At 46.5% G+C, this 12,738-nt stretch overlaps 1 protein-coding gene across 1 annotated transcript in view; it reads right to left on the bottom strand.

Annotated features, from left to right (window-relative positions):
• LOC126474095 (uncharacterized) overlaps positions 1 to 12,445 on the bottom strand; it is a 181,087-nt gene extending 168,642 nt beyond the window's left edge. Inside the window, exons 1-2 of the mRNA XM_050101515.1 lie at positions 12,412 to 12,445; positions 10,383 to 10,619 (exon numbers count right to left, since the gene is read on the bottom strand). Of these exons, the coding sequence (XP_049957472.1) occupies positions 10,383 to 10,619; positions 12,412 to 12,426 (252 nt within the window). The 5' untranslated portion in view covers positions 12,427 to 12,445. The remainder of the gene's footprint in view (positions 1 to 10,382; positions 10,620 to 12,411) is intronic.
• Positions 12,446 to 12,738: the final 293 nt, after the last annotated feature.

The following is a 12,738-nucleotide window of genomic DNA, read 5'->3' as shown; positions in this document are numbered from 1 at the left end:
TCCATTACACACGGAAACATTTCTGTACGTCCTTCTTGCTATCACAGCGCCACATTTGGTGGACAAAATTGTAACATACATTTTCCAGCGTAAATTGATTCCGCATTAACTCATTACAATACCTACCAAGTTTCGGCGTCGTCATAGGATAACTGCAGCCCACACTGGACCCCTGTGATCAGCTGCACTTTAATTATAAACATCTGGTACAAAGTAAATTAAATATTGTATGATTGACGTCTGTTACGTGTAAACTAAAGATATCATCTAATTTATCTCTTTGTTATCGTTCGTATGACGATTATAACATTAGTTTATTTTCTGATTAACTGTTCATGTATATCAAACAAATCACCTTTTGTACCGAGTTAGGTATTACAACAACACCAGTGAGCTACAGTTGAAATTTGTCAGCTCATACAACTACCTAGGAGCAACTGTTTATGGGACCTTCCAATTCATATGCACTCTGTAGGCAAATGTACAGCGCTCGGCGGACTGTACTTTATACTGGAATGAGCGCACACTACGCTGCAGAGTGGAAATTCTCGTTCTGGAAACATCTTCCAGGCTGTGGCTAAGGCATATCTCCTCAACATCCTTTCTTCCAGAAATGCTAGTCCTGCAAGGTTCGCAGGAGAGCTTCTGTAAAGTTTGGAAGGTAAGAGACGAGGTACTGGCAGAATTAAAGCTGTAAGGACGGGGCGTTAGTCGTGCTTGGGTAGCTCAGATGGTAGAGCACTTGCCCGCGAAATGCAATGGTCCCGAGCTCGAGTCTCGATCCGGCATACAGTTTTAATCTGCCACGAAGTTTTGTACTTCATACTATATACAGTCATTTCCTGTCCTGTTATATTTTCTTACCTATCAATGATAAATGTTGTCGATAGGAAGGGAGAACAAGGGTATACAGTACCTGACCCGTGCAAGGCGCACCGTCAATAGTTTCCCTTACTGTGTCTTTGCTCAACTCGTAGGAACATGTTTCCTTCCGCGACGGGTAATGCGGGTCGGTCACGCTACCGGAGTGAGTCGCGTGCTAAAGTTTGTTAGTTAGTTAGTTACGTGTTCCATTGACCAATAGCACGGAAAAACAGTAATGATGTGGAAGAAGAAATGCGCAAAGGAAACAATTTTTTTTTTACGTTATAGTGTTATACCTAAATATTTGTTATCTATCCCATTCCCTTAAATGGCACAAAATGCATATATTATATCCCCAGATTTATTTACTCACATTCAAGAATTCATCTATGCTATAGAAGGAGTTGTCAAGGAGGCATGATTTCAATTTGTTTTTGAAATTATTACTGCTGTCTGTCAGACATTTTATTTCATCTGGTAATTTATCAAAAAGTTTTATAGCAGCATATTTTACCCCTTTCTCTGCCAAAGCTAGGTTGAGTAAAAGATAGTGTAGGTCTTTATTTTTTCTGGTATTGTAATCATGAATGTCGCTGTTGATTTTAAACTGGTCCACGTTGTAGAGAAAAAATTTCATTACTGAGTAGATGTAGTGTGAAGCAGTTGTAAGAATTCCTAACCTTTGAAACAGATGCCAACACCGGGGATGGGATAGAGGCGCTATTTTTCCCTTACGATTCTATGTTGTGGTCGAATGAGAAAGTTCTACTTGGCGCCTTCAACGATGGGGGCTTCCTGCTGTCGAGACCCGGCTGTTAATTTCGAGTAACTCCTTAAGAACGGAGTTAGCGTAAGTGGATTAGTCTGGGCACGCGCCACCGTTATTCCACGATGATCACAGTGGAAAACATTATTTGGTGACAACTTCTCGCTAAAATTGTCTCTGCGGATCTCACCGGAATATTCACTTCCTGCTACTTGCTTCGGTTAACATTTCATGGCTGTGTTTATCAGATTTATTTATTTTACTTATACCTCTCTGGGTCGTATAACAGCAGTTGAAGTCTGTATTAAATCTTTTAAATTATTACCTCAGCTGGGCACCTCTGATAACCATATTGTTTCTTAAGTTATATGATAAATTTCAGGAGTGACAATCCAGAACCTTGTTTCTCCAGCGCTTAACCATAATCATTTTTGTGTATAATTTTTGTAATCCTTTAGTGTTGCAAAGTAGATTGACGGAAAAAAATCGCAACACCAAAAAATTGGTAATGTAGATTACTGATATTTCGGGAACACTTTTGTGTAGATAATACGTTTATGTGACTAACATACAAGAGCACAGGTTAATCTAAGTAAAATGTAAATGTCGTGTGACTAGGGCCTTCCGTCGGGTAGACCGTTCGCCGGGTGTAAGTCTTTCGATTTGACGCCACTTCGGCGACTTGCGCGACAATGGGGATGAAATTATGATGATAAGGACAACACCCAGTCCGTGAGCGGGGAAAATCTCCGACCCAGCCGGGAATCGAACCCGGGGCGTTGGGTATGACATTCCGTCGCCCTGACCTCTCGGTAAAAAGGGGCGGACAACGGAAAACCAAACCGGTGAAGGTTGCGTGCAATAAGTGTCAAAATGGCATGAGATGCACTGCATGAGGAGTTATTTAATCATTTCAGTGTTACTGCACAGAATATGTGGGAGTAGTGTCATCAGTACTTCGTACATAAGGACGGATTACACAACGGAATTCTTTTTCAGGTATCGCTATGGAATATTGTTTCCTTATAAGAAGACAGTGAGATTGTATGTAAATTTAAGGTGGAGGACGGAGAACAGAAATGAAAGGGAAGAGATTGCTGACCTCTGCTGCATCGAGACATTACGTGGAATCAGCGACGAGTAAAAAATTTTATTGCATCAGGTTTCGAACCAAGGATGTCCTGCTCACCAGCTAGATGCTCAACCACTGCGCCATGCAGGACACAGTGTCACAAGTCCTCTACTATCTCGGCTTTCCTTATGGCCGACGCACATTCCCACCGAGTGCCACGTGTCTGCAATCCATTTCCTCCATGCTCAGTAATCTGAGACTCCCACGGGAAGTCGGACTTAGTTGTGCATTGGCACTGAAGAATGTAGAACCATGGCACTGACACGTACGAAACAGCAGACAACATGCATTCATCAGGGGCGAATCTGGAAGTCTGTCAAAGGGAGGCTAAGGGTGGGGGAGGGGGGGGGGGGGAGGAAGGTGGTTGGGGAGAAAAGTATATCGCTTAACGAAGGGACAGATGCGGTCCTCCACCGAAGAATTGGTAAAAGTTGCTTAAAGTAGTTTTTGGTAACTGTTTCAGAGTTGAGGGTGAAAACGTATCTACAGAATGTGTGTGCCTGGGAAAATGATAAGATTTGATCCAGATGTCCGGCGATATCAAAGTTTTTGTCTTGGGTCAGCATTTTGAGTGTAGGTAGGCATACCTGGCATATTTAGCTTTCTTGGTTATTGTAAGTGATACTCGCACATAAATATACATCCAGTGTCTATTAATAAATAATAAGACGCCCATTTTAAGTTAAATGATATTTATTGGTTTAGATAGCTATTTGACACTCTTATTCTTTCTTTAAAATATGTTTGAAATACATTGCAACCTATATTGCTACAAAATTATAAAAAAGCTATTGAATCAGCATGGGTTTCGGAATAGACGATCGTGTGAAACCCAGGTCGTGCTATTCGTCCACGAGACTTAGTGGGCCATAGACACGGGTTCCCAGCTAGATGCCGTGTTTGTTGACTTCCGCAAGGCGTTCGATACAGTTTAATGAACACACGTTTAATGAACAAAGTAAGAGCATAAGGACTATCAGACCAATTGTGTGATTGGATTGAAGAGTTCCTAGATAATAGAACGCAGCATGTCAATCTCAATGGAGAGAAGTATTCCGAAGTAAGACTGATTTCAGGTGTGCCGCAGGGGAGTGTCGTAGGACCGTTGCTATTCACATTATACGTAAATGACCTTGTGGATAACATCGGACGTTCACTGAGGCTTTTTGCGGATGATGCTGTGGTACATCGAGAGGTTGTAACAATGAAAAATTGTACTGAAACGCAGGAGGATCTGCAGCGAATTGACGCATGGTGCAGGGAATGGCAATTAAATCTCAATGTAGACAAGTGTATTGTGCTGCGAATACATAGAAAGAAAGATTCCTTATCATTTAGCTGCAATATAGCAGGTCAGCAACTGGAAGCAGTTAATTCCATAAATTATCTGGGAGTAGGCAAGAGGAGTGATTTAAAATGGAATAATCATATAGAGTTGATCGTCGGTAAAGCAGATGTCAGACTGAGACTCATTGGAAGGCTCCTAAGGAAATCCAATCCAAAAACCTAGGAAGTAGGTTACAGTACCCTTGTTCGCCCACTGCTTGAATACTGCTCACCAGTACCAGGTAGGGTTGATAGAAGAGATAGGGAAGATCCAACGGAGAGCAGCGCGCTTCGTTACAGGATCATTTAGCAATCGCGAAAGCGTTACGGAGATGATAGATGAACTCCAGTGGAAGACTCTGCAGGAGAGACGCTCAGTAGCTCGGTACGGGCTTTTGTTGAAGTTTCGAGAACATACCTTCACCGAGGAGTCGAGCAGTATATTGCTCCCTCCTACGTATATGTCGCGAAGAGACCATGAGGATAAAATCAGAGAGATTAGAGTCCACACAGAGGCATAATGACAGTCCTTCTTTCCACGAACAATACTAGACTGGAATAGAAGGGAGAACCGATAGAGGTACTCAAGTTACCCTCCGCTACACACCGTCAGGTGGCTTGCGGAGTATGGATGTAGATGTAGATGTAGAAGTAATATATCCGGTAATTTCTGAAGTCATTTTATCGAATGTAATATGATATTCCATTGGACGTGGGGGGGGGGGGGGGGGGGAGCGGGCTATAGCCCCCTGGAACTTCCCTCCCCCCTCTTCCCACCACCCCTGGCATTCATATAATTGATTCACCTAGATGGGCAATGGGTCCACGTTCTTCAGTGCGGACACACAAATACGTCTGACCTCCCGTGGGAATTTCAAGTAGCAAGCATGGAAGAAATTGGCAGGGACTGCGGTTAGGAGCCGCCCTCGGTGGCAATACGGGTCGGCTATGAGGCGTACCGAGATAGTTCCGCAGTTGCGATAACACGACGTCCCCGATGACGCACCTGCATAGTAAGCAGGAGATCCTGGGCTCGAGTTAGGGTCCAGTACATACACTACTGGCCATTAAAACGGCTACACCAAAAAGAAATGCAATTAATAAACGAGTATTCATTGGACAAGTATACACTCCTGGAAATGGAAAAAAGAACACATTGACACCGGTGTGTCAGACCCACCATACTTGCTCCGGACACTGCGAGAGGGCTGTACAAGCAATGATCACACGCACGGCACAGCGGACACACCAGGAACCGCGGTGTTGGCCGTCGAATGGCGCTAGCTGCGCAGCATTTGTGCACCGCCGCCGTCAGTGTCAGCCAGTTTGCCGTGGCATACGGAGCTCCATCGCAGTCTTTAACACTGGTAGCATGCCGCGACAGCGTGGACGTGAACCGTACGTGCAGTTGACGGACTTTGAGCGAGGGCGTATAGTGGGCATGCGGGAGGCCGGGTGGACGTACCGCCGAATTGCTCAACACGTGGGGCGTGAGGTCTCCACAGTACATCGATGTTGTCGCCAGTGGTCGGCGGAAGGTGCACGTGCCCGTCGACCTGGGACCGGACTGCAGCGACGCACGGATGCACGCCAAGACCGTAGGATCCTACGCAGTGCCGTAGGGGACCGCACCGCCACTTCCTAGCAAATTAGGGACACTGTTGCTCCTGGGGTATCGGCGAGGACCATTCGCAACCGTCTCCATGAAGCTGGGCTACGGTCCCGCACACCGTTAGGCCGTCTTCCGCTCACGCCCCAACATCGTGCAGCCCGCCTCCAGTGGTGTCGCGACAGGCGTGAATGGAGGGACGAATGGAGACGTGTCGTCTTCAGCGATGAGAGTCGCTTCTGCCTTGGTGCCAATGATGGTCGTATGCGTGTTTGGCGCCGTGCAGGTGAGCGCCACAATCAGGACTGCATACGACCGAGGCACACAGGGCCAACACCCGGCATCATGGTGTGGGGAGCGATCTCCTACACTGGCCGTACACCACTGGTGATCGTCGAGGGGACACTGAATAGTGCACGGTACATCCAAACCGTCATCGAACCCATCGTTCTACCATTCCTAGACCGGCAAGGGAACTTGCTGTTCCAACAGGACAATGCACGTCCACATGTATCCTGTGCCACCCAACGTGCTCTAGAAGGTGTAAGTCAACTACCCTGGCCAGCAAGATCTCCGGATCTGTCCCCCATTGAGCATGTTTGGGACTGGATGAAGCGTCGTCTCACGCGGTCTGCACGTCCAGCACGAACGCTGGTCCAACTGAGGCGCCAGGTGGAAATGGCATGGCAAGCCGTTCCACAGGACTACATCCAGCATCTCTACGATCGTCTCCATGGGAGAATAGCAGCCTGCATTGCTGCGAAAGGTGGATATACACTGTACTAGTGCCGACATTGTGCATGCTCTGTTGCCTGTGTCTATGTGCCTGTGGTTCTGTCAGTGTGATCATGTGATGTATCTGACCCCAGGAATGTGTCAATAAAGTTTCCCCTTCCTGGGACAATGAATTCACGGTGTTCTTATTTCAATTTCCAGGAGTGTATTATACCAGAACTGACATGTGATTACTTTTTCACGCAGATTGGGTGCATAGATCCCGAGAAATCATACCAAGAACAACCACCTCCGGCCGTAATAACGGTCTTGGTAGGCCTGGGCATTGAGTCAAACAGAGCTTGGATGGCGTGTACAGGTACAGCTGCCCATGCAGCTTCAACACGATACCGCAGTTCATCAAGACTATTGACCGGCGTATTGTGACGAGCTAGTTGCTAGGACACCATTGACGAGACGTTTTCAATAGGTGAGAGATCAGGAGAATGTGCTGGCCAGGGCAGCAGTCAAACATTTTCTGTATCGAGAAAGGCCCGCACAGGACCTGCAACTTGCAGTCGTGTATTATCCTGCTGAAATGTAGGGATTCGCAGGGATCGAATGAAGGGTAGAGCCACGGGTCGTAACACATCTGAAATGTAACGTCCACTGTTCAAAGTGCCGTCAGTGCGAACAAGAGGTGACGGAGACGTGTAACCAATGGTACCCCATACCATCACGCCGGGTGATGCGTCACTACAGCGATGACGAATACGCGCTTCCAATGTGCGTTCAACGCGATGTCGCCAAACACGGATGCGACTATCATGATACTGTAAATAGAACCTGGATTCATCCAAGAAAATGACGTTTTGCCATTCGTGCACCCAGGTTCGTCGTTGAGTACACCATCGCAGGCGCTCCTGTCTGTGATGCAGCGTCAAGGGTAACCGCAGCCATGGTCTCCGAGCTGATAGTCCATGCTGCTGCGAACGTCGTCGAACTGTTCGTGCAGATGGTTGCTGTCTTGCAAACGTCCCCATCTGTTGACTCAGGGATCGAGACGTGGCTGCACGATCCATCACAGCCACCCGAATAAGATGCCTGTCATCTCGACTGCTAGTGATACGAGGCCGTTGGGAACCAGCACGGCGTTCCGTATTACCCTCCTGATGCCATCGAATCCATATTCTGCTAACAGTCATTGGATCTCGACCAACACGAGCATCAGTGTCACGATACGATAAACCGCAATCGCGATAGGCTACAGTTCGACATTTATCATAGCCAGAAACGTGATGGTGCGCATTTCTCCTCCTTACACGAGCCATCACAACAACTTTTCACCAGGCACGCCAGTCAACTGCTGTTTGTGTATGAGAAATCGGTTGGAAACTTTCCTCATGTCAGCTTGTTGTAGGTGTCGCTGCCGGTGCCAACCTTGTGGGAATGCTTTGAAAAGCTAATCATTTGAATATCACAGCATCTTCCTTGTGTCGGTTAAATTTCGCGTCTGTAGCACGTCACCTTCCTGGTATAGCAATTTTAGTGTCCAGTAGTGTACTTTCACTCGTCCCCGCTGATTCTGCGTAATGTTCCGATGTAGCTAACATTAATAGTCCATTATCTTTCCTTTCCTTCATCCCCTCCCCCCTCTCCCCTCCTTCAGTTCACATATAATGCGTCACAGCTACGTATTCCACGTGGTGTGTGTTCTTTCTGTGAAGAAGGAGCGTTTACCACAGAATATAGGGAATGTGGCAGGAACTGTACCGTGGCCTGTCGAGACCGCCATTTAATGTTTGACAGTGTTTGTGCTCACGTTAGTTAACATCACATGCAAATAAGGAATCGATTGGTTCAAGAGTGAAACACTCAGCGCGATGCACGACCTCAACTTCCTAATGTGAACAGCGCCAGAGAGAACAAATTCACTGTCCGGTCACTCATATAGATTTGTGCAGTACTATGAGACAGGAAATTGGTTTGTTCACAGCAAGAAAAGTATCCACAGCGGAAGTGCGGGGACTTCTCTTGGACCACGGACTGAGCAGTGCTACGATTGCTGTGGTTGCTCTTGACGCAGCAGCAGGGAAATGTGTGCTCACAGTGGTGCGTCCAGCGACATCACCGGACACAGGGGAAGTAGCAGTACGTCATCGATGCAGACGAGTCCCTATGGTGGCTATAGCTTCAGAGGAGAACTAAATTTGCCAGGTAGCATTTATCACCATCATACAGCTCCTACACCTTTGTGTTGGTAGCAGATGCCACTGGGACCAAATATCGCCAGTACTGCACTACACTACCTCAATTGGCATTCGACTGCTGACCTACCCGGCACGTTCTTAGTATCTCCCTTTCAGTGGAAATATCTGGTCACAGTTTGCCAAGACACTAGCAAACCGCCACTGGCCAGCCACTACGAATGATTGGATCTGGCACAGAGCTGAAGCAGCGTGGAATAATGTACATGTATCTGTCATTAAAGCTCGTTTCAAATTGATTCGCAACCGGTTTAGAGCCATTTGTGCTGCCAGAGGCAGCAGCTCTATGTATTAAATTTCGCATCCCGATGCTTCACATGGCCGACTTCAGTATACGCGCACAGTAAATTCAATTTTGTTATTTGGTATCCTTCCTGATGTTGAAGTTTTAATGGTCAGCAATACTTTTGTATCAAGCTGTCTGACATGAAACGCCACAACAGTATGAATGATTGATATATTAGTTACCTCAGTCCTGAACGATTAAAGTAACTTGGATCGACTGGAGAAGAATTACTATGCCAATATAATTTTGTGTAATACTCTTACAAGCTTCTGGGTAAATTTCACGTTCGAATTCGATTTAAGTGCCTAGAGACCAGGGTTGTCCTGAAAGTAAGTTCCGATCGGTCTAAAAATGGACACCACAGTGTACCCGATGAAGTGTTGCACAGATTTTTTGGGTAGTGTCTCTAGTATGACCACCGATCGCATCAAGACGCTCTTTTCAGTTGTGAGCGCACTGTGAGCGAGTAAAGATGCCTACAACAACGATGTTTCCCGCCAAGTTGGAGGGCCCACTGAGAGGCTTCGCCTTAATGAATGCTGCGCTCCTAACACAACTGCCACGCACTTCCTTCTTCATGGCAATTCTGAGCCGCACTCTGCAGGGGCAGAGAAGACGCCTTTTCGATGGGAAGTGTTCGACCACCCACAACACAGCCCTAATTGGCTCGTCCTGAGTATCGTCTCTGTTCACATGAAACGCTGGATACGAAGACAACACTTGGGCGCAGGCTACGCGCTGTAGACCAGCGTAGAGAATTATCGGAAAGCACAGGCGGCTGCGTTCTATGACGATGGTGTTGGAAATTTGGTATAACGCTCCGACAAACGTCTAAGTCGGAGTGGCGACTATTTAGAAAAGTATCTGGAAAGTTTAGCTAACCCTTGCAAACAAAATGTTTCTGATTTTCACTGTGATTTCCATTTAGCGACCGATCAGAACTTACTTTCTGGACTACCATCATACAAGTTGGCATCTGAGTTCAAAGTCACAGCAAGATTTGATAATAAACGACGTCAGTAGAAAAATATGTTTCCAAGGTAACTCAAGAATGCCCGTGCACATTTTAAGGAACAGCTTTATTTGTAACTAATGAAAATGTAAAACAGACGATAGGCAGATGAAGTTGGCGTGAAATTACGATACATCAGTTAAGTTACAACTGCTGGTACACTTCACCACTGGTGTCCGTGAGCGAGGGCGACACCATGCGCAACCAAAAGACCGTGCGCTGCGGGAAGGGCTGGCGCTGCGACGGCGACGAGGGGTGCGGCGTGGGCGGCTGCCAAGGGAGCGGCGTGGGCGACGACCAAAGGGGCAGCGTGAGCGGCAGAGGCGGCGTGGGCGGCGGCCGCGGCGTGCGCTGCGGCGCCGTTGATGTGGGCGTCGCGGGCCTGCGTCTGGCCGACGGCGGTCAGGTGGGCGGCTCTGGTGGCGGCCACCTCGTGTGTGTCCTGCACGTAGCCACCGGGGCCGACGGCGATGTGCACCGGGCCGTAGGCGGCCAGGCCCGGGTGGACGCCGTGGGCGGCGTGGGCGGCGACGACGGCGTGGGGCGCGGCCACCACTGCGTGGGCGGCAGGGACTACACCGTGCGCAGCGCCCAGGTAGCCGGGTCTAGCCACGGCCACAGCGACGACGGCGACGAGGAGTACCTGCAGACATCAGGTTGGTACGTGTTGTATGCTACAAGATCACAAAGTAGAATGTGTCCTGATTGTCCTCATCTCTGGGCACTTGGCAGTTAAAAATACAACAACATTTGTTGGTGATTAAGGTTATTGAGCTGTTATGAGCACGAACAGTGAAAAGGAGTGAGATAGTAAATTTAGGAACACTGTAGTCAATTATAATTACGGAAAAAATATATATTCCGAAAAAGAATTGAGTATTTGATCAGTAGGAGATTTTGAGACAGAATGAATTTTTGTTAATGGGCAACATCCACATATCTCAGCGGAATATCTCATATTTAAATAATTTGAGCACGTATATTAGTGATACTCGTGTATAATTACTTATGATGTATATCAGACGTAAATGTCGTGTGACTAGAGACTCCCGTCGGGTAGACCGTTACCACTGAATATTCAATTACTGGTACTTGGCTTGGTCAACATTTCACGTCTGTGTTTATCAGCTTTACTTATTTTACTTATATCTCTCTGGGTCGTATAATAGCAGTTGAAGTCTGTATTAAGTCTTTTAAATTATTACCTCAGCTAGGCACCTTTGGTAACCATATTCTTTCTTAAGTTATATGATAAATTTCAGGAGTGACAATGCAGAACTTAGTTTCTGCAGTGCTTAATAATAATCCTTTTGTGTATACTTTTTGTAATTCTTTATTGTTGCAAAGTACACTGACGGAAAAGAAATCGCCACACGAGAAAATAGTTAATGTAAAATAATGAAATTTCGAGAATACTGTTTTTTAGGTAATACGTTTATGTGACTAACGTACAAGATCACAGTTTAATGTAATGTAAGTCGGCTGTTTAGGTTTTTATGTTGGTAACGCCATGTAGTGATCCGTATGCAGTCTGTGGCTGGTTGGACTCATTGTTGGAATATTTCCTTGTGTAGTGTTGGGCAGTTGGATGTGAACAGCGCGTAGCATCGGGCAATTGAAGGTGAGCCGCCAGCAGTGGTGGATGTGGGGAGAGAAATGGCGGAATTTTGAGAGGTTACTATGAGAGCACGATCTGGACGTGTGTCCGTCAGAGAAAGGAAATTTGTTTCATTGGATATGACGAATTTAATGTATAGTGACTTTTGAACGCTATTACGGTAAATACGTTGTTTGTTGTCTATCAAAATCTTTCATTTGCTAACTATGCCTATCAGTAGTTAGTGCCTTTAGTAGTTAGCTAACAGTAATGGCGCTCGCTGTATTGCAGCAGTTCGAGTCACCAAGGGTTTAGTGAGGTAAGTGATTCATGAAACGTTTAAGTTATTGGTAGTCAGGGCCATTCTTTTGTAGGGACTATTGAAAGCCAGATTGCGCTTCGCTAAAAATATTGTGTGTGAGTTTAGTGATGATAAAAATAAGTAAACAGAGAAATGTCTAAGTATGTTCAGTTTTGCTCAGCTGTTTGAAAATCAAATAACGTAGAAGCTTACCAGCACAGTCACTTGTAATTTTTCAAAGGGGACCTTTCAAACTCACTGGCTACACTCACGGTAGGAAAAACTGGTTTATCGAAAGTGACAATCGTGACAGGGATCCTTACAGAGTAATGGTGCCTTTAGTGTAAGTTTCTGTGTTCCACTAATTCTGTTAGAAAATTTAGTGTTCAAAACTCTGCGTACGAATATCATTGAAACAGTTATGGTTCAGGCCGTTTAGTTGTGCCACAATGGGAAAATACCAGTGGGAATTAGGCGCCCGATGGAAACTTTAGGAATGTGTGCAGCGAAACCGAATGACGCCCGACCGCTACTCACCAGCAGGACCTTCATGGCGGAGCTGTTGTTGGAGCTGCTATGAACTGTACCGTGACACCGGCGGACACGTCCCTATATACCGCGCGCTGGGCTCGTGAAAGTACCGGGCTGACTCGGTTCCTGGCCTTCCCTGCCCAGGTGGACTGTCCCCTGGCCGTGTCGTTTGGTTCGGCCTTCCCTCATCTCGCCTTCTGCAGATCTCTTTGTTAGGGCAAGTACCCGAAAACGCTTACATGTCCACGTGTATATTTCCGACTTTATGAGTATCAGTTTAGTTTCAGTTAAGGCAAAGGGATCAATTGAGCAATAATGACCTTACGCGCACCA

Source organism: Schistocerca serialis, chromosome 4, assembly GCF_023864345.2.
Source record: "Schistocerca serialis cubense isolate TAMUIC-IGC-003099 chromosome 4, iqSchSeri2.2, whole genome shotgun sequence".
Taxonomy (NCBI): Eukaryota; Metazoa; Arthropoda; class Insecta; order Orthoptera; family Acrididae; genus Schistocerca; species Schistocerca serialis.
This window is presented reverse-complemented; position numbering and strand designations above follow the sequence as displayed.